The sequence below is a fragment of the Ursus arctos genome, unplaced genomic scaffold (genome assembly GCF_023065955.2).
Source record: "Ursus arctos isolate Adak ecotype North America unplaced genomic scaffold, UrsArc2.0 scaffold_5, whole genome shotgun sequence".
Classification (NCBI taxonomy): Eukaryota; Metazoa; Chordata; class Mammalia; order Carnivora; family Ursidae; genus Ursus; species Ursus arctos.
The window spans coordinates 42405616-42429273 of NW_026623067.1; the positions used below are offsets into that span (position 1 = coordinate 42405616).

General features: G+C 45.3%; 1 protein-coding gene across 2 annotated transcripts in view; it reads left to right on the forward strand.

The window, feature by feature from the left end:
• Nucleotides 1-1752: 1752 nt before the first annotated feature.
• The window catches only part of SH3RF2 (SH3 domain containing ring finger 2), a 125130-nt gene continuing 103224 nt past the window's right edge, over nucleotides 1753-23658 (forward strand). Inside the window, exons 1-2 of one of the 2 annotated variants that reach the window (XM_026498995.4) lie at nucleotides 1753-1932; nucleotides 3107-3591. In XM_026498995.4, the coding sequence (XP_026354780.3) occupies nucleotides 3214-3591 (378 nt within the window). In that variant the 5' untranslated portion in view covers nucleotides 1753-1932; nucleotides 3107-3213. The remainder of the gene's footprint in view (nucleotides 1933-3106; nucleotides 3592-23658) is intronic. The other variant, XM_044384184.3, reaches the window with a different exon arrangement.

Consider the following 23658-nt stretch of genomic DNA (forward strand, 5'->3'; position numbering starts at 1 on the left):
AGGAGAGGGCTCAGCTTTACCAACTGGGAAAAAGAGTAAGGGACAACAAAGGGCCTCAGACTACAGGAGGCTTCGTGATGAGTATAGAATTTATAAAAGTGGAAATTAATTGAAGGAGACAGGCAACAGAGTGGATTTGATGTTGTTGAAGCCCCAAAAACCCTTCATAAAAGAGATTTTTTAAAAAAAGAAGAGTTAAAAATCATTTCTGAAATTGATATGTAGTCAAATCAGATCTCTGTGCTCAGAGGACAGATGACTTCATCTGCTCATATCCTAAAGCTCTCCCCTGTTGTCCCCTGTTGTGAGCTCCATGCATCTTTGCTTTTTCAGAAATAACATGGAAGAACTTTGTAAAACATGTACTCCACCACCATCTGTTCTTGGGCCTCTTGGTCCCCTCTTAAGATTTTCCCATGGAGTTGTAGCTAAGTACTTCTGCATCATAAGAAGTTGTCATCCTTGGGGCACCTGGGTGGCACAGCAGTTAAGCTTCTGCCTTCGGCTCAGGGTGTGATCCCGGCGTTATGGGATCGAGCCCCACATCAGGCTCCTCCACTGTAAGCCTGCTTCTTCCTCTCCCACTCCCCCTGCTTGTGTTCCCTCTCTCGCTGGCTGTCTCTATCTCTGTCGAATAAAATAAAAATAAAATCTTAAAAAAAAAAAAAAAGAAGTTGTCATCCTTAAGTTGAGAGAGGAGATACAATAAAACAAAAAAACAAAACCAAAAAACCCCACCAGTTTCTAGTCCCAGTTTTGCCCCTAACTTACTGAGCAACTTCAGGGAATCTCTTGATCTCTCTGGGCACAGTTGCCTCATCTGCAAAAGAAGTTGATTGGTCAGCTTGGGTTATTATCTTTTGACTTCCTGCCATCCTGATGATGAGGTTTACCTCCCTTCAACCATCTCTCCTCCCCTTAAAGCTATATCACCTTAGGACACAGTAGTACAGAGCACAGAACACCTGTCTGTTGCTCTCTGTGGCTCCTGCAGTGAATTATTTGACCTCCCTGTGTCTCAGTTTCCTCCTTTGCAAATGAGGGTAAAGAAGAGTGTAGCGTATTACCAGCTTGCTAAAAGGATTAAATGAGTTATAGGTAAAGTAGAACAGTGCTTAGCACAGATAAGGGCTACTCTGGGGTTAAGTAATATTATCATGTTTACTTTATTGAATACCTATGTGACTTTACATGAAATGTATTATGGATAAATCAAGACATAAAAGTGTATTATTTGGCGCTATGAAAAGATTCCAGTAGGCGCTGGGCAGGGAAAGAGGCTGGAACCATTCCTTTTTCAAAGCCCTTCCGTGCTTTGATTTTTCAAAGATGTACATGAACAACCATGATACAACTTTTTTTTCAATTTGAAGAGATTGAGCAAAAAGATCACTAATCTACAAATTAGTCTCAAATCTACAAATTCAAGGATTGACTATGCTTTTTAAGGAGTACTTTTTAGGTGGCTGACTAATCTTTGTTACAGCTACCATTAATATGTTTGACCTTTTCAGCAAATCCTTATAAAGGTTTAAAATAAACACAGTCACCTTGGCATGTTTATAACTGAGCATGTTTCAACTTCTGGGAAAGGAGACAAAATGAGAAAAGTGAAAATATAAACTGTAAATATTTAGCCTTAGGGGCCGGCTTATATTTTGTCCCTTACAATCTTTTCCCAGAAATCGACTCAGTTACATGAAGGAGAGATCAGTAGCAGAGAGTGAACTCAGCGGAGCGCGCCGCTGACTGCCAGGCAGTGAAAGCGTTAACAGGGCTGAGTAAGGCGATCCTTGAAATGAGTAAGACTCCGAGTTGTTAAAGTTTTCAAAGCGCGGCAGCGGCTCTTGGGGAAAAGGAAGCGAGTTGGAGGGAGCCTGGCCAAGCAGAGGATCGTGCTGAGCTGAACTCAGCTGGGGTTACGAGCTCAAGGTTAGTGGCCCCCCGCACATGTGCCCAGAGCTAAGGTCTTCGGAGAGTTGTCTCAGGAGGGCAAGGCGCCATCTCTCATCACAGTGTGTCGCGTCTGCTTTGCTTACTGGCCGGGCCGCCCGCCCTCCCTCCCGCCAAACCTCCGGGGCTGCTGTGCACAATTTTGGCACTTGTGAGGGACAGGTGACCTCTTCCCGGGAGACTTCTCCCAACTGGAGACTTCTTTTCAGACATCTAAAAGGAAACTGTTTCTGGACTAAGGATGTTTTCAGACCACATGCGCGCGCACACACACACACACACACACACACACATCTGTATACACTGCTCCATCTTGCTTTTTGCAGGTTGTGACCACAATCCAGAATTCCTATCTGCTTCAGGTGAAACTGAGAACACTTGTCAAAGTAACTAAACAGGCTGTGTGACTTCATCTTGTGGGAGGAATATTGTCTCTGAGGCTAGAATAATCAGGGAAGAAAAGGAAGGAGGGAGGGAAGGAGGAAAAAAGGAAGAAAGGGAAGGAGAGAGAGAGGGAGGGAAGGAGAGAAGGAGGGGGGAAAAAGCTTCCAAGCATCCTGGCCTGTAGTTAAGGCAGACAATTTTTGAAAATGGGTTTCTCATAGAAATTTTTCTTGTACATTGCTAGAACAAAATAATGGGGGAGGATTTATAGTGAAGGAAATAATTCTACATCTGCATGAGGTTCAGATAAACGTATCCATGTAAATTTGGCTGCTTGTGCTGCAGATAACAGATAAACCTAGGGGGAGAAGGACTAGATCGCTTCACAGAAATTGCATTCTGAGGGGGCCTCGATTTGAGAACTGAAACCGGTTGTCTGGAGGGGAGAAGGAGCCCCTTGAGCCTGAGCTGGGAGAGAGGAGTGCGTATGCCACTTCAAAGGGCCATTTTCGTCTCTTTGCTCTTGCTTGCACGCAGAGGAGCAATGAGTAAGTCGTCAGTCACCGTGCTGAACGCTCCCTCCAATCTTCCAGCAGGCAGGAGTTGAGCCTTCTACCTGCTAGCACTGAATCAGAATGAGTCATTTGAAACTTGGGTGCTGGAATAAAGTACTTGCAAACTGCCTTATGAGACACTGCCTCCCTGTAGGTGGGATATACCTCTCAGAGCAGTCACATTTTTTTCCTCTCTTCCTTTCTCATTCAAACAGGCAAGAATTCTGACCGCTCCCAAGAGACTGGATTTGCCTCCTTGGCTCAGCTCACCCTACAATGCGGACTTTGCCCCTCCAGGTCAGGACTGGAGTTTTAAAATAAAATGGATGATTTGACGTTACTTGATCTTCTGGAGTGCCCCGTGTGCTTTGAAAAGCTCGATGTCACAGCCAAAGTCCTCCCTTGCCAGCACACCTTCTGCAAACCATGTCTCCAGAGGATTTTCAAGGCCCACAAGGAGCTGAGGTGCCCCGAATGCAGGACCCTGGTGTTTTGCAGCATCGAGGCACTGCCGGCCAACCTGCTGCTCGTGCGTCTTCTAGATGGTGTGCGCTCAGGGCAGAGCTCGGGAAGAGGGGGCTCCTTCCGCAGGCCTGGCGTGCTGACCCCGCAGGACAGCAGGAAAAGCAGGACTAACCCTAGAGGTCTGCAGTCCAGCCCTTTCCGGCTGGTGCCTAATATCAGAATCCACATGGATGGGGTAAGAACGATCTTATTTGTTCATATCATGTCCATTTAGAGGTTGGATTTGTGTATACCAGCAGCTAGGGATTATCTTCCTGTCGTTAGGTTTCAAAGAGTGCTGCCACTGATTCCCCAGAGATAAGTTTCTGTGGGCAATGATCTTTTTACTGAAACCTGGTGGAATCCTGAGCCTATCTCATCCATCCAGGAATTCTTAGAATTGTTAAAGTCTCCTAGGCTCCCCCTGCTTCTTGTCTAGAAGGTGGTAGCACAAAGAAAGCCTTCGTGATTATTTTTCCTCTTTCACTTCTGCTGTTTGAGTCCAAACCAGTGCATGGGAAATGCACGGAGGATGGGGAAAAAGAGAGAAGATAAAGCCAGCTGCCTTTTCCTTTTGAGATCTTTGAGAAGTTAAATGTCAGGTTTTGTTTTAATTTTACCCCACTCTATCTTCCCACCCCCAGTCCAAAAACGTTAGTATGACAGTGCTCATTCATTATCCATTTGAAGCTATCAAGATGCTTGAACGCCTGAAGACTGTGCAGGAGGAAAGCGTATCTGTGGGTGGACTGCTTGATAGGAAGGCTGGGCTGTGAGGCACAACACATGTGTACAGGAGCCCTGCAGATGTCTTACTTTACTAAATGAATCAAATGTACATGAAATGCTCCTCAGCGGCTGCCATGACCACAAGGGCCCAGGAGTGGCGCACAGGAGAGCATAGTCATGGTTTTGGTGTTTGGATAATGCGAATCACTCTGTCCAGCCATGCGAATGGATCCTGACGACTTTATCTGACCTGGCTGCGAGCCTTTTGTGGGAAGCTTGTTAAGGGCACATCTCAAGAGGAGGACGCAGTCCTCGTGAGTCCAGCAGGATTATGTGCACTGTCACCCCAGGAGTCACTGTGTCAGAGTAGACACAGAAAGCTGTGACTCGGGTCGCTGGCATACTTAGAAAGTCAGGGCTGCGTTGTGTGAAGTCTTACCTAAAGCTGACCGCTTTAAAGCTAACAGCAGAGTCCCCCAACTCTGTTGTGAAGAGTAACAGTGGGTGGGAGGGTCTTCTGTCGATCCTTCCCGCATCGGAGAATAGGCTTATGATGTGCATTCAGGACACTCAGTCTGAAATGTTCCTTTCAGCGGCTCACCCCTCCTTCTGTTCGGTGCATCTCCAAGCTGCCCATGCAGGAGGGGAATGTGGAAACGGTGGAAAATGAGAGTGGAATAAGCGGGCATTGGTGTGATTTCTTCATTGTAGACTTTTTATTGCCATTGTGCTCATATGTGTGACCACATTCCAGAAAAGGGCTTGGCACCCTTCTTTCAGGCTTCCTGTTAGCCCAAGGTCTAGTCATCAATCAGAATCCACAGGCCTGAAAGGGCAGGGTGGGGGTAGGGCAGCAAACTTCTCCCAAGAGCCTTGTTTGAAGAGAATAGGGCTCTATCTGAGGCCAGCAAATCCTCCTCTGAGTCTCTAAGACCCAGCAACCCCCCCTCCCCCACCCAGCAAAGTCCGACTGGCCTCCGGTGGAGTTATCTTCCCTCACTAAGAAAGTGTAGCCAGACTGGGAGGAGGCAAGTGTCTAACATCTTCAAATATTTTTGTTCAGGTTTTTACCTTTTTTAATGTGGCTGTGTTAAGAAAAGGTAGCAACGAATGTACCCACGGCTACCAAGTTTTTGAACTGTAGGAGATTCCAGGCCCCTCCTGGCATAGGGAGCTGTGGGACTGAGAGGTGGTGATATGTAAGAGACAGCCGGTAAGATACTGCATGTCCCTGGAACTCTTTCACAAGGACTTGTAACCTCAGACAAAGGCGCCAGTGACAGGGTCGTGCCCATCCTCCAGGCCGCACTGGACCGAGTCCTTGGCGGGAGGCTGCCGCACAGAAGCAGGCTGTGAAAGGGTACTGCTTGCCGGCAGGCCCTGCCATAGTGAAGATACTCCACAAGAGAGCCGAGCTGGCAGCCTCCCCCAACCAGCCCCACTCTCTTCCTTTTCTGAGCCATCCTTACTTGAAATGGCTCATCTCATCCCTTTTGCCTCTCTCAGCGGGGCTGTGAACAAACCTGTTCCTGGCTGTAAATCTGGCTGTCATTGTGCAGCCTGTCTCTGCTTCCAGGAGTGGAGCTATCTTTCCCGGAGGGCACAGCAGGCAGGCACCCCTCAGTTAAGAGAGCTGAGTATTGTCTGGGATGCCACACTGTCCTGAGAGTCCGAGGAGGCACTTACATCCTCAGTCAGATCCTCACCAAGTCACTTGCCTTCCCTGCCTCCTCAGTTTACCCAATTTCGTCAACAGTTAATAATAGTTACTACCCGCCTTCCTCCAGGATAGTGTGCCGATTATCTTCGCAACACACTCTTAGTGCCTTAGAAGACACAGGCCCTGTAAATGCAGAGCATGGTCGTTATCCTGAATTTAAACCTGCTATATGACTTTGGACAAGCCACTTAAGTTTGCTGGGTCTCAATTTAAAATTCTATAAAATCGGAAAATATATTGTAAAAACAGAGAGCCATTGTGAGGCTTAACTAATTAGTGTTTACATAGCACTTTGAGATCCTTAGATGAAAGGCATTTGGAAGATCATTATCATAGCAAACATTACTATTGACTGTTGATTGTGCCCTGCCGTGCATGAGGAATTCCACAAAACACAGAAGGAGTGATAGCCCTTGCAGGAGAGTGTAATAGGTATCATTATTGAACTTGAGTCTGGGATGAGTCCAGCCCAGGATAATACTAAGTATAAAGTACTCCCGAAGAGGGCATAAATCACCTGTTGTCGCAGGGTACCATTTTGTAAAACACCTCTTCCAAGGGCCACGATGTTAACCTGACCCTCTAAAAGAGTTCGCTTAACTTCCTGTCTGTGAGTCCATGAAGCCCAAAGTCTATTCTGCTCACCTAGGCTCATCTAAAAAACGAGCTCATGGGGCGCCTGGGTGGCACAGCGGTTGAGCGTCTGCCTTCGGCTCAGGGCGTGATCCCGGCGATCTAGGATCGAGCCCCACATCAGGCTCCTCTGCTGTGAGCCTGCTTCTTCCTCTCCCACTCCCCCTGCTTGTGTTCCCTCTCTCGCTGGCTGTCTCTATGTCTGTCGAATAAATAAATTAAATCTTTAAAAAAAAAAAAAAAAAAAAAAAAAAAAAAAAACGAGCTCATCGGGATTTTTTGTTGCCTCAAAGAGGCCGACTGCTTCTCGTGCCAGCCAGTATGCCAGGTGGGACCAATAGTCACACTTCATGGTGCCAGCCCAGAGAGAAAAAACAGTCCATTGTGCCTACCTGTCTAAACCCTCCCAAGCCTGTTGGGTAAAAAGAAAACTTGAGAAATGGCTGTAGGTTTCTACAGCGTGCAATTATTTCAAACCAACAGGTGAGATCAGCAGACTCTTGGATAGCCCCTGGCAGTGCAAACCCCACCAGTTCTTACTGCTTCCCTCACCGCAGTCAGGCCAAAGGAACTTTGCAGGCCTTCAAGAAGATTACAGCCTCCTGAATAGTCGATCTGTCTTCCTCCTCACTGTGTGAATTTTTAGAAATATTTCTGAATTAAGACAGGCAGGAAAGCAGTGAAGCTTGCAAGCTTAGGTTTGAAAAATATAAGAATTCAAATCCTGCTACTGCCGCTCAGCAGTTGTATCCTTGGGGTGAGTCCCTTAAACCCCGGGGCCTCAATTCCCCATCCGTGAATTGAAGAGAATAGTAGTGCCTACTTCATAGGGTTGTTGGCAGAAATAAATGAGGTGATTCATGTCAATTAGCTCTTAGCACGGGGACTGGCTCATACTCAGTAAATGTTAGCTGGTTTTGTTATTGAAGTGACTTCAGTACTTTTCACTCGAAATTGCACACCCTCTTTCACCCGCTTGTTAATGGAGTGTCATCCCAAGATGGTCCCTGGTACCCTGATTTCTGGCCTGTTTGATTTTTCTCCACATGATCCATGGCTGTGACTGAGATGTGTGATTCTTCCCAGCTTGCACTGGCTTGGCAGCCCACCTCCGAGATCCTTACAGAGCTAGGAGCTGATTCCAGGAGAAAACTTGCTAGCAACCTTCACTTGCCCAAATAACAAGCTCAAACGAACACCTCATGTAGGTTAAGAACCTTCCACTCCCAGCGTCTCTGATTCTTCTGTCACTTCTCTAGTTTTCCTTTCTCCTGCCTCTCTATCCCTAACACAAATGTCTCTGCCCCAGGTCTTGCAAGGCTGGACTTTCTCCCTTCTTTGTTACCCATCATGCCAACCACACACATTTCTATCTCACTTCCCCAACTCAGCGAGAACACACCTGCCACCTCCAGCACACAGACCAGGTGGCTGTGTCCTAGAAACGTCTTCAGCTGGTGTTGCAAGCACCTGAGGGGGGGAAATCAGGTCAGAAAAGACACGAGGGAATTGAGGCTGAGTAGAAACCAGAAGGTATCCAGCTCCTTTTCTGGGTCTCAGCTGCTGTGACCTGTGACACGGACAGTGGTTTCTGCAAAATTTGCAAGGGGACTAAAACTATCCCAAACCCCTGAAAACAGCAAGCATGTGTCACCTGGGTCAGCAAGGACTGCATGTGACAGGTGGAGGAAAACATAAAGGAGGAGCTGAGGTGGAGAAGTCAGGAGACCCAGATGGTTCTCCACCTTCACACACATTTGCAAATCTTTTTCAAAACCATATGGCACCAAATTGGCTCTGCCCCCAACCTCTCTTTATGTACATCTTCCCTCGTGACAGTCCCTTCCCTTTTATTACTTACCATAATGTTAAGGATATGTCATCAGATGGAGCTGGGTTTGTGCTGGGATTCAATGATTTGCCTTAGGCAGGTCACTTAACCTCTCTTACCCCCAGTTTCCATATTTGTATAATGGAGATAATAATGGTGTGCATCTATCATGAGGCTGTTGTAAGATTAAAATGAGATAATGTATGTAAAAAGCTGAGTACAAATGCTTGGCACATCACAGATGCTGATAAATGTTAGCCACAGAAAATAACAAAACAGTAACAGTAGAGGAGAGAGTCTGCTGGCATGGGATTTGGAGTTCTTCGCACCCACACGTAACCATGCAGAGACTTCCATTTTAAAATGAAGCAAAGGGGATAGCGAAAGGAAAGGGAGTTTTAAAAAGACAAGACTATAGTGATGGAAAATAATGCTTCTGAGTGGTTGCCAGAGATTATGGTGTGTGAGAGGATGTGACTAGAAAGGGTCATGAGGGAGTTTTCTTGAATGAGGGAACTGTTCTGTACCCTGACAGTGGTGGCAGTTATAGGAGTCCAGATAGCTGTTAAAATTCACAGGCATATATACCAGGAGGAAAAAAAAAGTCTTTTTTAGCATCTGATGATGTTTAAAATATTTTTTTAAATGGAAAGAGAGCTCTCGTACACTTCTTACAGTCTCTGCCTGATTTCACCTAGCCCGGTCTGATTTCCGTTCATCGGGTCAGTGCTGTTTTTGAGGAGGACTTTGCCATCATTCGAGTGGCCTGGGTAACTCCTGCAGGTGGCTCCTGTCTGTTCTAGCGAGCCATCCTGTTACCCCTTTCAGTTTTCTCATCAGTTAAAGCTGTCTGGCCACAGTGTTGGACAAACACAGCAGCTCCACCCCGAAGGGCTGGCCAAGGCGGAGGGGTGGGGCCGCGGGCTCTCCTGATGCAACCTCCATTAGCCACCCTGCGGGCTCGGGGCAGGTCACCTAAGGGATTAGCCAACACATATTTTTGTGTTGTTTTCCTTTCCTCTTAGGAAAGGTTGCCTGCCCACACGTCTCTACGTAGGATAAAGAGAGATTATGAGAGCGGGAGGGAGAGCGCTTATTCAGCTGTTCTGCTCACAAAAAGCATCCTCATCTCTCCCATTGCAGATGCCACTACATAGCTTTGGGCTGACCTGGGCCCGACGCAAATACAGCTCTCCTCATTTTCCTTGTCTTCTCCCTTTCTTTCTCATTTTTAAAAAAATCATGCATATATATATATTAGAGCGGTCTTTCACAAGGCATATTCTACAAGCTATGGATGGATGTTCCTTAAAGCTCCAGGGTCAAACAAACCCAAGCTTCAAACAGAGCTAAACAGGGGTAACTGGGTTGCTCAGTCGGCTAAGCGTCTGCCTTCGGCCCAGGTCATGATCCCAGAGTCCTGGGATGGAGCCCCACATCAGGCTCCTTGGTCAGGTGGGGAGTCTGCTTCTCCCTCTCCTGCTGCCCCTCCCCCCAATTGGATCTCTCTCTCTCAAATAAATAAATAAAACATTTACCTCCCCCCCCAAAAAAGAGCTAAACATTTCTTTCTTTGCAGCAGCACTTGTCAGAACTTTTAGCATGCTGATGAAGTGTGAATCTCTAAGCAGTAAATTATAATAAGAAATGTTTCCCAAATTTCTTTGACAGTGGCATGTCCCTCTCCTCCCTTTTATTAATACCTTGAATAATATTAATCGTCCATGCAACAAATTTGGGAAAATGTCTCATACTATTGCGAAGGCAGCTGAGCCCACAAAGAGAACCTATGTTGTACTTAGAGACTACTGACTCATTCCAAGACAAGTTTTAGGCAGGTTCTTGCCATTAGAAGATATTTTTGGAATACTGTTTGAAACGCACTATCACCACCCTCTGTAGTGCTTATTTAGCCCCTATCAGTGTCCAGCTATAAGCTCTATGGGAACACAGCAAAGTTAAGATTCTCACCTTCCCAGTGCTTACTGTCTAGTGGCAAAACTAGTCAGTACACATGTATATACACAAACGCGTGTGTGTGTATAATATATATACACACACACACATATACACACGTGTGTGATACACACACACACACACACACACACACACACATATGCCCGACTCAAAGACATTACCCTTAGAAGATGTGTTACCATTTTAGTTATAACACTTAAGGGAAAAAGGATACTCACTGTTAGATACATCCAATTTTAGAAATGGTAAGATATGAAAAAAGGAGTGCCTTACTTATTGTCTGATTCCATTTATATAAAATTCTAGAAATGGCAAAACTATATAGTGATTTGGGGGGTAATGCAAATGTTTTATGTTATGGTGTATAGGTTTGTCTTAATTTATCAAACTGTATACTTAAGAGTAATGCATTTTTTTCTGTATAAATTATAACTCAATAAGGTCAATTAAGACAAGGAAGTCATAGGCTCAAGAAATGATGATCTATTAAAATGTCAGGCAGTGAGGTGGTTCAGTATGAGGGAGATGAAGCTTGGCCAATCAAAAGAAACTTCCGAGAAAAAAACAGGTGTTTTAATGGTCAAGAAAGGACACAGGGTGAAGAGGCAGCCTCTAGTCTGGGCACGGGGGTGCTGGGAAAGGCAGGACAGGATAGAAATATGTGCAGTACAATCAAAGTTGGAGGAGAGGGAGAAGGAAACAGATGCCGAAGAGACCAGGTGACTGGATACCTAGCCTCAAACCACCACTGGGAAGACACATGTCAGGTGCTCTGTATGCTGAAGTCTCTCCACCGGTTCCTTGTCATCTTATGGCCCATGGGCTCTATCTGCCTAATGGATTCAGTGCAGCCAAACAATGCTCCAAGTGGATAGCCGAGCTTACTGGGCAAGTGAGAAGCAGTCTCCACTTCACTGGCAGACAATGCCATTTTTTCCCATTGAAATGGTTGGGATACCCGATAACCCTAGCATATAGGAATGCCAGCCAGCGCATACAAAGTAAGTGGTGGAACACAGGCAAGGAAAGAAAGACAAGTCTGTTTGTCATGAGCAGCTTCCTGCAGCTTGGGTCTGTGTGTCAGCCCAGGGTCAAACCCCTCCAGATCCCCGGCTCGGAAGCCAGGACGTTCAACAGAATGCTCCTAAGCGCCTGCTCCGTACCAGGCTCTGTCTTGAAAGCTCACCCATTGCAACCTCATACCACAGATGCTCATGGCCTCAGACTCCAGGACTCAAATAGTAGCTGGGTTCACCTCCAATCTCTGTCATTTCTCCAATCTTTTATCCAAGCACAAGAGGAACGGGCAACTTTTTTGGTCTCTCAGTGCTCAGAGCACCCAGCCCACAGCCTGGCCCATATTAGGAACCCCCAAATATTTTGTAAATGAATGAATAAATAAATGAATACCTTCATGTCTGTGGGTGACTTCATGGAATCATGGAATAACTCCTGATGACGCAGGAATGAACTCTTCGTGAATCAAGCCCTTGTAGAGCTATGTGAGGAATGAGCAGCACGTTATATTAGGCGTAAAGTCATGCAGTGACTGAAATCTTCTCGATGTGAATCACCTTACTAAGTACCTTTTTGGGTGACAGCAGTCTCTGGAAAACACAGTGGGCCAAGTTCAAAACCACTTAGCTCATGAACTGCTAACCCTAAGAACATAGCAAATGCCATTCCACGTATGGCTAAACTTTGCGTCAGATATCACAAATTTTATGTCCTCCTTTGATCTTGGGAGAAACATTATCTTGAGTTAATTGACACTTAGTCACAGGGATACCAATGACAGAAAGGAAGAGGCTGCAAAAGAATTTGCCACTGGAGTTAGGAGCTGAATTGACCTGCCCTCCGATATGAAGGGAAAGCAACATTTCAAGTAGGAACATGGCCCTGTACCTTTCATGCTACCAAACCTACGTCGCACATGTATCTAAAACATACGTAAGATTTACCACTTCCGTCATTCCAGGTGTGCAGTACGGTGGCATTAATGCATTTAGGATGTTGTGCAACCGTTACCACTATTCATCTCCAGAGCTTCTTCAGCATTCCGTACTGAAACTGTACCATTAAGCAGTAACTCTCCATTGGCCTAAGTACGTGTGGGGGGGGAGGGGGTATTTTAAAACTTCTTTCTGAATAAGAGGAATAGGCATTTTAGTATTGTTTTTAAAATATGTATTCCAATTTTCTGCCGCTTCTGGTCTTAGTCTTCCAATAAACTAAGTAAATAAGTAAAATTGTTTGTGATTCAAAACAGTGGCTCTCAGCTCATGTACTGACTATGTGCTTCTGGGCAAGTTACTGAGCGACTCTGAGCACCATCGCTATAAAACGGAAACAGAAAGCTCACCTCCTCAGGTTATTGGGAAAATTTAACAAGGTGATACCTGTCAAGTGCTTAGCCAGGGTCTGGACAAAGTAAGCTCCTAGTAAAGGTTAACTGCTGGCACTCCCTTCTAAAGTACTACCACACTTACTGCCTTTGGACTGCTATTTTACCGTGTTGTAGACATGGAGTAACAGCAATCAGGGCCTCATTTGGAGGATAAATCAAGATACTTCTTGTAAAGTTCTTAGCACAGGGCATGACACACAGTAAACGCAGTGACAGTGAATGTGAGACACGGTTGCTAGTATTCCCCATTCATTCAACAGATATGTATAAAATGCTCGTTATGAATAAGACCCTTTGCTGGGCTCCAGTGATGAACAAAGATAAATAAGATATGATCCTTGCTGTCAAAGAGCTTATGGTCTTTCGAGAGAGCCGCATGAACTAAAAATTATGAAGCAGTTAATAAATCTTAAAGGACTAACTGTGGGTCAGACACTGGGTGAAACACTTTTACTTAACGGAATCTGACTTAACACTTTCTAAGGGCCCCTGCGATGGGTGCTGCTATTGTCCCGACTTTCACATAAGAGATTTGTGTTCAATTTATGTTCATATGAGACAACAAAATGGGAGAAAATGGTTACAGATAAAGATTTACAGCATCCTGTTTGTGTTTGGGGTAGTTATGGAGGTTGCAGATGGCCTGATTCCTAATCGCGCAAGCATTCACAGTAACCCATGATGCTGAGGATTGCAGCCCTCAGAATAACTGAGGGGCACATAGTTTGGGTGGTGAGTTCTGGCACCATGATCCTGATGCTGCTGGTTTTGGACACTGTGCCTTTCAGCCACCATTCACATGTGCAGCATGGAAAGCCAAGAGAAGAGGTGAGAGAACTTGGACAATCCACTGTTACTCTTCCTTGAGAGGCTCATGGGAAAACTTTAGCCTGGAGATCAGGAGACATAAGGCATATGCTCCTGGGGTGCCTTAAACAGATCACTTCAGCCCAGGGGTTCAGCCAGACTGCCAGTGTTAGAGAAGGCAAGAATGAAACTGTCCACCACTCAGGAAACTGGCCCACGTGGCCACTGCCACCCACCCTTAGGTCTCAATATAACCTTCACTTCTCTGGGAAGTCAGCCCTCTTTCCAAATCCTAATCTGGCCATAGGTTCCTCCTCAAGTTCCCAGAGGCCCCAGTGCTGTCCTCTGGCTTCCACAGTACGCATCAGACCGTATAGCATTTTCCACTCTCTTCTGTCTCCTACTGAACTTTAAACTCCATAAGGTTAAGGAGATGTCTTGTCTCCTCTGTACCTAGCAGACTGGCTGAAATGCAAACAGCAGTCAGTATGTGATTACTGAATGCATGCTGCTTGCCATGTTGCAAGAACCGGGTTAGAGTCAGCAGCTTCGTGGCCGAAGAGCTCCTGATGTCTTCCCCTGAGGCTAGAGGGAAAGGGGATATACCAGCCATTTTGTCCCCAGGATCCTTTCCAGCCCCTGTCTTGTTGACAAGGGTGTTTCTTGATGTCAAGCCAGGTGTGTTAGGAATGGCACGTAGGTGCTTGCAGGGGATTCAGAGGTAATTGGGAGGTGAAAAAAGAAGCCAAACGAGAATGGAGCCAGAGAAAACACCAACTGCCTGACGTGCCACAACCCTCTGAGCAAGTTGCCCTGGATCTGCAGAATTAAGGATGATATCGGAGCACACATAGAAGTATTTTAACTGGTTGCCAAGGCAATGCAGCGGAATCAGTGGGCATGGGGCAGGAATAGAACTCTGCAGGGCTGTGTTCAGGAGGGGTGTTTGTGATACTAACAAGCTGCGTGAATCTGAGAAAGGCAAGGCTGCACTGAATCTCATTTGGGACTTTTGCTTAATAGACAGGAAAGGCAGAGAAAATGAGGGACAGAAGAGAAAACTTCCCTTTCTGACTTTCTGGAAAAGCAGGAAGGACAATCTTCTGGATTTCAGAATTCTCCTTGAAGTTGTAAATTGCCATACATGAAGGAAATCCAAGTAGACTGGTTCCATGCTTGAGGGCAGGGGGACTAGGATGAGGGAAGAATGGAAGGAGATGGCCATGTTCTCTTCCTCCTGAGAGATTATAGAAGGATCTAGGACAAGGAGCCTGCATTTGAACAGAAAGGACATTTCCCATCTTCTTCTTTTATATTAGAAAAGAATTTCTGATTAAACATATCTTTTTATTGTTTTGGTTTTATTTTCTGAAGATTTTGAAACACTAGGATTTTTTTTTTCATTGTAAAATTTTGCTGTTAAGACATGTTCTGGGTTTCCTAGTTTCCCATTCAAGTGGCTATGCTAAGGCCCAGTGAATCAAGCAGACTTCATCCTGTGGAGTGCTTGTCCTGATTGCTTGGGCAAGGAGGGGGGGACCAGGAAGGAGAGAAGACAGAGAGGAGATAGATATGGTTATCAGGCAGCACCTTAGCCAACGACCATCATGTAGTTCACACCGGGTGCCTGATGCTGGGCAAGATAACCGTGGTTTTCCTTGAATCCTCCTAACAACGCATGGAGCTCTGTGGTATTTTCCCACTTGGAAAGTGGCTAGGAAGTGTCAGAACCAGGATGCGAACCAGGTCTGCCTGCGTCCAAGGACTGGGCTCTTAACCAGATCAGTCCAGGTGACCAAGACAAGCATGGGGGCCCCCTTGGAGCTCCGAGGATCTCTGCACTATCTGCCATTGCTCGTTGATACAGGTTGGCACCAACAGTACCATTCTAATGTTGCTAATAAGCTTCCAGAGCATAGCATGTCATCTGTGGCCAAAGCAGTTCCATGTTAATGATATAATTGTCTTAACTGGGCGCCACTTGGTCAGAAATTTAAGATTTTAAGTAGGAGGGGGGCGCCTGGGTGGCACAGCGGTTAAGCGTCTGCCTTCAGCTCAGGGCGTGATCCCGGAGTTACGGGATCGAGCCCCACATCAGGCTCCTCCGCTATGAGCCTGCTTCTTCCTCTCCCACTCCCCCTGCTTGTGTTCCCTCTCTCACTGGCTGTCTCTATCTCTGTCAAATAAATAAACAAAATCTTAAAAAAAAAAAAAAGATTTTAAGTAGGAGAAATGAGTTTAGGTGAATAGGGAAATGAGACAGCGGGAATGGAGTCAGAGAAAAGAGGAGGGTAGAGAAGAGAAAGGCAGAAAAGTTTGCATCTGTGATCTACGCTGGGGCAACAGAAACCAGGGAGGGACAAGGAGGACAGGGAGACAAGCTGATCAAGGGGCCAACGCACAAGGGCAGAATACTTGGGGAGATACGTTTTATCAGGAGTTACCATAAGCTCTGATCCAGAACTGGTCTGCTTTGCCTAGAAATGTAAACAGAGTCAGAACAAAATATTTATGTTCCATTCCTTTTGGAAACCTGCCATCTGGACAGGCAAAATGGTCCATTATAGGTGGGGACAAAAAGAGCCTGAAATTCAGGAAAGTCAGCTTCTAATCCTACCTTAGCTGAAAACCAACCATGTGACATGAAATGTATCTGAGTGCTTTTTTTTTTTTTAAGATTTTATTTATTTAGTTGACAGAGACAGCCAGCGAGAGAGGGAACACAAGCAGGGGGAGTGGGAGAGGAAGAAGCAGGCTCCTAGCAGAGAAGCCTGATGTGGGGCTTAATCCCAGAACTCCAGGATCACGCCCTGAGCCGAAGGCAGACGCTTAATGACTGTGCCACCCAGGCGCCCCCGTATCTGAGTGCTTAATAGACGTTAGCAGTTACTGCAGTTACAGAAGTCCCAGATTCTCTGAACCTCAGGAGTCTAGCATCTCAAATGTAAAACCTGTCCTTTTCATATTTTACAGAATATACAAATGATGCACAAGAATTTGGATATATGTTTTTCAGAAGTAAAGGTTTTTGGAAAAATAGGGACCAGTTTTGAGCCCTTAGAGTCTTCAAGGGACTGTGCTAAATACTTTACCTGCAAAAGCATTTAAATCCACAGAGCAACACTGTTTTACAGAGAAGGAAACTGAGGTTCAGGAATACTGAGTAGCTTGTCCAAAGTTACTCATGTAGACTGACTCCAAGCCCACGTTCTTGACCATTCTTGACATTATGCTGGTCAATCTTGCAGCAACACTAGCTCTGCCTCTCTTATGCAAAGAGTATATATAGCACGTACCTTCTTTAATGTATGAATGTGGCATTTGTAAATATCTCTCAAATCATGTTACCTTTGTAAATCTTGTCGCTCCAGAACTACATAATACCAACCACATGTGCAGGTATCAAGTGAGTCTTCTAATTCCTTTGTATTCTAGAATCACATGCCTAAAAGAGATATTAAACGTCCCCCAAGCCAGCCATCCACCTCTCCTGTTCTTCAGTCCTCTTGGACTTGCCATGTAACTGGTGCATTTCAATCTCCAGTGTGGGGTAGTTTTCTGTGCCTGAACACACACTATTCCCTCCACCTCTGGGCAACAGTATTACAAAAGTCTTCCTGAAATTGAGCCAACAAAATACACCTGTCCTTTCTTTCCATGAGTGACAACAGGTCTTTGAAGGCGACTAAAAGAGGTGCATTTTATTCTTATTTTCTCCCGGTTGAAATACTTGACTTTGTTCATCTGGTGAGCTGGTTTTAAGTATTCTTAATCCAGGGGGTAAGATTGACGAATAAGAGCAGGGGCTCTGAAGTCGTAATACTTGATTAAAAATCTCAGTTCTACCTCTTGTTAGCTGTGTGACCTTAGGCAAGTCATTTAATCTCCCTGAGCCCTGATCTTTCCCTCTGAGAATGGGGTAACATCACCTGCCACATACATTGGCTCTGAGGATTAAATGAGATACTACACGTGACACACTCAAGGACGGGTCTGTGAATGCATACTTAATACATGTGAATGGTTTTGTTATTCTTCCCTATTATTATTTCCAGTCTCTCTGCACAGGGATCCATCTTATTTTGCTGAGGGCACCTGGTCCAGGGTCCAGTTGCTTTCTGTTTAAACCATGTACAAATATGCACAACAGAGTTTTGTCCTATGAAAGAGCTCTGAAGTATCTGTCCACTGGGTTTCAGGTGGCTTCAGGAAGAATTGTCACTCGCCTAGAGAATCTCTCTTGGGATCTCTTCCTGGTAAAGAACCTCTAGGTATAATAAGCCTTGCTAAAACAACACCTTAACAGAAACGTTATTCTTGAAAATACCAGAGAAAATACCTTTTCTTTTGCTCTAAGTTTTGGAGGGCACATTTAACATTTCTCCGGGTGCACGGTAGGCTATGGTATAAACTAAATTCAATACAAGGAAGATATTCTGCATTGCAAGGATAATACCACGAGTATTCTCTCATGACATAAACATATACTGAGTGTTTGCTAGGTGCCAGATACTAAACTAGGCACTACAATATAATCATAAACAGGATAGACATAAAATGTACACTCTCCTGGGATAGATAAAAAGAATCAAAAACTCCATGGTCTTAGTTGGGTTCCCCCCAGAATCAGACCCTGTCACGAAGATTGAGTGCTTACAGGTATTTGGGGAGGTATATGGACATTGGCAGGAGAGTGGGGTTATACAAAGAAGCGATGGTGGCTAGTAAAGGTGTGTTATGAAGCTAGTTAGCACAGGGCGTGACTGGAGCTTCATCCTTTAGGAAAGATCTGGGAAGCAGCTCAGAATTATCCTGGCCCCAAGAGGTGAAAGATCTGGGGTATTTATACCCATATACCTGTCAGTCATTGATTAAGAGCTGCCCTAAGGAAAAAAGTAGATTCTAGAAGCTCAAGGGAGGGCTTCCTACAAAATTGTAGGTGCTGGCTATTGAAAGTGAGGTGGGATTGCACAGAAATGGTAAAAGCATCTGGAAAAATGTGGGTTGAGTACCATCCACAACATACACACTGAATTACCAAAATAATCACAAATTATGATAAGTTTGCTCTATAAACTAACTCTACACAAAGGTTTGAAATAGAGGTTAAAGGGAAGGTTTCTGACCAGAGTAGTCAAAGAACGCCTTGCTAAGAGGAGGCATTTTTGCCGAGACCTGAAGGATGAGAGGAAGACAGTTGAGTGAAGAGCAGAGAACTGGGTTGCAGCTCTGGAGAACATCCTGAGCCCTGTTCTCAGAGGCCGGAGGGAGCTTAGAGTCTGGAGAACTGACTAGAGACCCAGATGGCTGTGGGGGGCGGTGGGGGTGGTGGGAAACAGTAAGGTGAGCAGTATGAGAAAAGGCTGCAGGGGAAGGTCTAGAGGGACCAAGGTGCCATGTTGATGAAGGGAGATTGGATCCTACTTGTAATGAGAAAGATCCAAGATGAGAGCTGACCTGATTTTCAGTTTCATATACACTTTGGCTCCTGTGTGAGAAATTAATATCTGGGGGACAAGGATGGAAGTAGAATATCAGTTCTAGTTTTCTGGCTGGGGGGCCTGAACTGAGATGGTAGCAGTGATGGAGAAGAGTGGATGGATATGTGAGCAAATCTGAAAGCAGAAACAGGAGAACCATCCCGCTGCAGCTTGGCCTCTTTCTGTGTTACTTACCTTCACTGTGCTAAGCACTTCCATTTAACTCTTGCAACCTCTGTGTAAGGTATTCCTTTCATCCTCATTTTACAGGTGGGAAGACTGAGGTTCAGGAAGATTCACTTGCTGAAGGTCACCCCAAGAATAAGAGACAAAGGTGGATTTGGCCAGAGTCGATTGTCTTTAGGTGCTCTATTGTAGCATGAAAACAGAGAGGTGGGGATCGGCCACATGTCACTCTCTCTGAATGTGTACATCACTGTTCACTTCAGCAGTGTTCACTGGCAGGATGTCTGTGAGACAGAGAGAAAATCACAGACATTAAAACCAAAAGCCAAAGCTGGGTTTGAATCCCAGCTCTCTCACTTGCTGGCTGTCATTATAACTTTCTGGGCCTCAGTTTCCTTCCTAGTAAAGTCGCATAACACCTACTTCAAATGATTGTTCTCGAGATTAAATGGTATGTTGTAAAGCTGAACCAGTAAGGTGTCCCAGCATCACTTCAGACCACCTCCCCAGGTGCCTCCAGCTGGGAGCAGAATTGGGGCCGAGTCAGGCTCCCAGCCTCAGGAGTTGGTTCAGGAGACTTGACTCGGAGGACTCTAGGACAGGTTCCTTCAAAGGGGAACTCATCCAAGCATGTTCCTCCCATGACTCTGCCTGAGGCCCGACCTAGACTGGGTACTGCATAAAGGCACTCCTAAACCGAGTTCATCTCAGGCTTTTTTGAAAAATGCTACCTTATAAGGAATCATAAAGCATAGGTGCCGAGAGCCACAAAGGGCTATAAAAAACATCTCACCCAATGTCTTAGGCACTTGTGGAGTCTAAGGCTTAGCGAGAACAGATTTTCCAAGGCCACGCGCTTGCACAGGGAATAGGCACAAGAACCAAACTGCAGGTCTCCTGATCTCAGTCGGAGCACTTTGTGTGTTACCAAAGAGCCTTGCCTCTTCCGCAGACCATTGTAATTAGTTTGCTGCGCTTGGGTCAGAGGCCTCCAAAGCAGATTTCAGCATAAAGAGTATTTTTAGAAGCATGAACACATTCAGATCATGTGTCGTGTTTTGCAACGTGGCCTCTTCAGGGCACTTTCAGACCTCTGGCACCCAACTGCAATTTGGTCTGAGAAGCAAATAACCATTTACACAGCCTCACAGTTTATGCCAATTTTGAGCCTCAAAAGGCAGTTTCCAAAGACTCAGGGGATAGCACAGGGGAGAAGCTAAACAGAGAGACATAGACTAAAACTAGGTGGCAATGAGACCACGTTTCAAATGAAGAGCAAAAGGTCTGACGACGCTAAGCATGGAATTAGCCGCAACATCATGGATGTTGTTATGCAAAAGCACTTTTGTAGGCAACCATTTGCCTCACTCCAACGATTTTGGTGTTGCTTCTTAACATTTTAAATTATTTCCAAAGAAGAGAAAAATGATTACCAGGCACAGGAGATGAATATCTTTGAGCCCCCCATATATAATGTTAATTTGATTTCATCTGTGTTTACAGAACTCTTGCAACTGCAAGTCACGGAAAGCCACCTCAGGCTACCTCAGACAGACGTGGGGATCTGTCAGCTCCAGGAGTAGCACCCTCAGGGCCTCGTAAGGACCCACCTTGTCCTGTCCCACTCTCCTGTGTCTGGACTCCACTTCTTTCTATGTATTGGCATCATTCCCTCCCGTTGCAGATGACATTTTCCATCACGCGCATCGAAGAAGGTGCATCCTCCTGGGTTCTTAGTCACAAACAATAGAATCTATTGCAAAAACAGATTTAAGAGACAGGATTCATAAAAAAGGATGGGAGGTAGTTCACAGAACTTCTAGGAGGGCTGCAAAGCCCGATTTGAGGCCACCTTGCCAGGAACAATGCCCCCAAATGACCAAGGGCTGACTTCCACGGCTGACCCCACTGGCACTGAACCCTGAGGCTTGCCGGGGCCCTGCTCCTCCTCCTGCTGCAACCGGAGGTCACCCTAGCTGTAGCCACTCTGCCACCTTCCCACCGAGTGGAGGCGAGTCTACCCTGGGCCCCTCTTTGGGTCACTACCTCCCAATTTGAAATCCAAGTCGGGTCTCTCCAGCTGACCAAACCTAAATCCCTGACTGCAAGGCTTACTGATAAAGTTGGCAACTGAACTTCTTAATTTTGAGGCAGTTTCTGCCACCCACCAAGATTTATAGTGTAGGTGAGTTCCCGAACATAGAAAGGGGGTTCAGATACAGGGCATTCAAAAGAATCCTGAGTATGTACTGTAAGAAACACAGCAACAGCTCAGATTTATACCGTCCCAGCTCCACAACGCCGGGAAAGAAGGAAAGTCTCTTTCACCACCACCTAGTTCAGTACCTGGCACTTAGTACATGCCTGTCAAACTGAAATGACCTGGAAGCCTGAGCAAATAAGGCCTGATTCTAAATCCTAAGACTCCTTTGTGTCTGATCTTGACAAGACTAAGATAGAATTAAAGTCCTGTGTCCTCCTCATTTCCCTCCATTTGAAAGATTTTTTCCTTGAGGTTTTGTTGAAGGTGGCCAGGTTGACCCACCTCACTTGGTCTAACTTTTATGGCTATCTAATTTCTTTTTCAGAGGCAGGGGGAAGGGACATAGTATTTTTTATAAATGGAAATCTGGCAGTTTTACCAATGGAAGTCTACTGAAATAGAAAATGAGATTCTTACCTAGGAAGAATATTAAGGGATGTAAAATTGCTATTGGCACTTAAAGATACATTAGCAGGGTCAAAACTGGGATCAAAAAGAACCCAATAGGCAAGGCAGATGGCAAATACAATTCTCAGTTTCATTGAAAACAGAGCAGGAAGTTAAAATGCAATCCCTCAAAGAGCTTTCACAGGTAGTGTGATATTTGATAGCAGCGAGCAACTGATGGAAATTTTTATACAGATGCTGAAATTAGCTTTGCTAACACATATTCCTATGGTGAGCACCACCCAGCCTTGACTCTTGCAAAGTTGCCCGTGGAGATAAAATGAAGAGGGCAAACTGGTATCATTTTTGAAGACAGGAGGATTTTTTTTAGGAGCCACTTGCTGTCCTGCAAACATCCTTTTCATTTTTTTTTTTCTTTTTCTTTCTTTCTTTCCTTTTTTTTTAACAAAAGAGTTTGTAGTGGGGAAAAGTCCTGAGGGGGTCATCTTTGGATGTCGTTTGTGACAGTCTCCCTAATTTGGTAGTAAAAATAAGGATTTGTTGAGTCGTAAGAGTTTACTCATTTCTCTGGAAAGCACATTCTTCGACTCCTCTTCAGACTGCTGTTGCCTCTTTCTGGCCTGGGGGAAGGGAAAGAGCAAGAGAGAGACAACACGGCCACAGTGGATGAAGTAACCCTCAGTACTCTAGGTGCAGATAGGGAACTATTTCAGGATTCTTTGGAATGAAAGGACTCAAATACCTAAAATATAGGAAATAATCATTGTGATGAGTGGTTAAAAGATTTTTTAGCTTTGATCTAAAGAAAAGAAGTCTGGGCATCCACGTGGGGGCATGCACTGTAACTACAGTGGTGGTGCCATTTTAACTGAAGTTGCTGACTGCGGCTGTCAATTCAGCAAGAAAGAGAAGTTGGCCAAACCAGATGTGTTAACCTGAAGTGTCGATTTTTATTGATAATGTTTAGACCAGTGTATCCAGGGAAATTTCCTTTGCATCAGCTCGGGTTATCAGCTCTATGTATGAGGACCTTTACAGTTGTAATTTGCAAAATTCCTTACCAAACTAACTTGGGGGGAAAAATGGGAGAGAGGGACTAGAGGATTGGTGGTTTCATGGAGATGTGACAAGTGGATCTCAGGCGTGGCCGTATCTATGAGTTCACAGTGATCTGAATTCTGTATCTCTGTCTCTCACCTCTGCCTGCTGCTGCTTTTTTCATTCTCAGGGAAATTTTTTCCAGGAGGAAGATACTGACAGCCAACGTCTACATCATTCTTAAAGCTCTTAATCTTAGAGAAATGGAGGGTGTCTTCTTCCGTGACAGGTCTACCAGAAAGACTCCAATTAGCTTACCTTGGGTCCCCTGTGCGTCTCTGAGCAATTGTGGTAAATAGGATAGAAAGAATACTCTGGTCGGACTAGGTCCTGCAGCCAACCCTCAAGCCAGAGGGCAGGGTGGGGTCACCACTCTGGCACCACAGGGACTAAGCAGAATTATTGGGGAATAAAGGAGAGGTGGTTCACAAGAAGAAGAGAGTCTGTGCAGACAAACATCTCAGTAAGAATACATTTAAATCCTGGGTATGTTTTTAGGATTATTAACTTTCATGCACAGCAGTTAAAAGCAAAAGGGAACCAAAATTCAAAGTACCCACCCCCCAGCACCTTATTATTTCCCTGAACCCTCTCATTTTCCATCTAGCCTTTTCACCACCACACAAATCAATCTGTCAAAATCGTGCTCAGACTTTTTAAGGCCCTGTTCAAATGCTGCCTCTTTGGGAAGTCTTCTCAGTTGGTCCCCACAAGACCCCGTCTT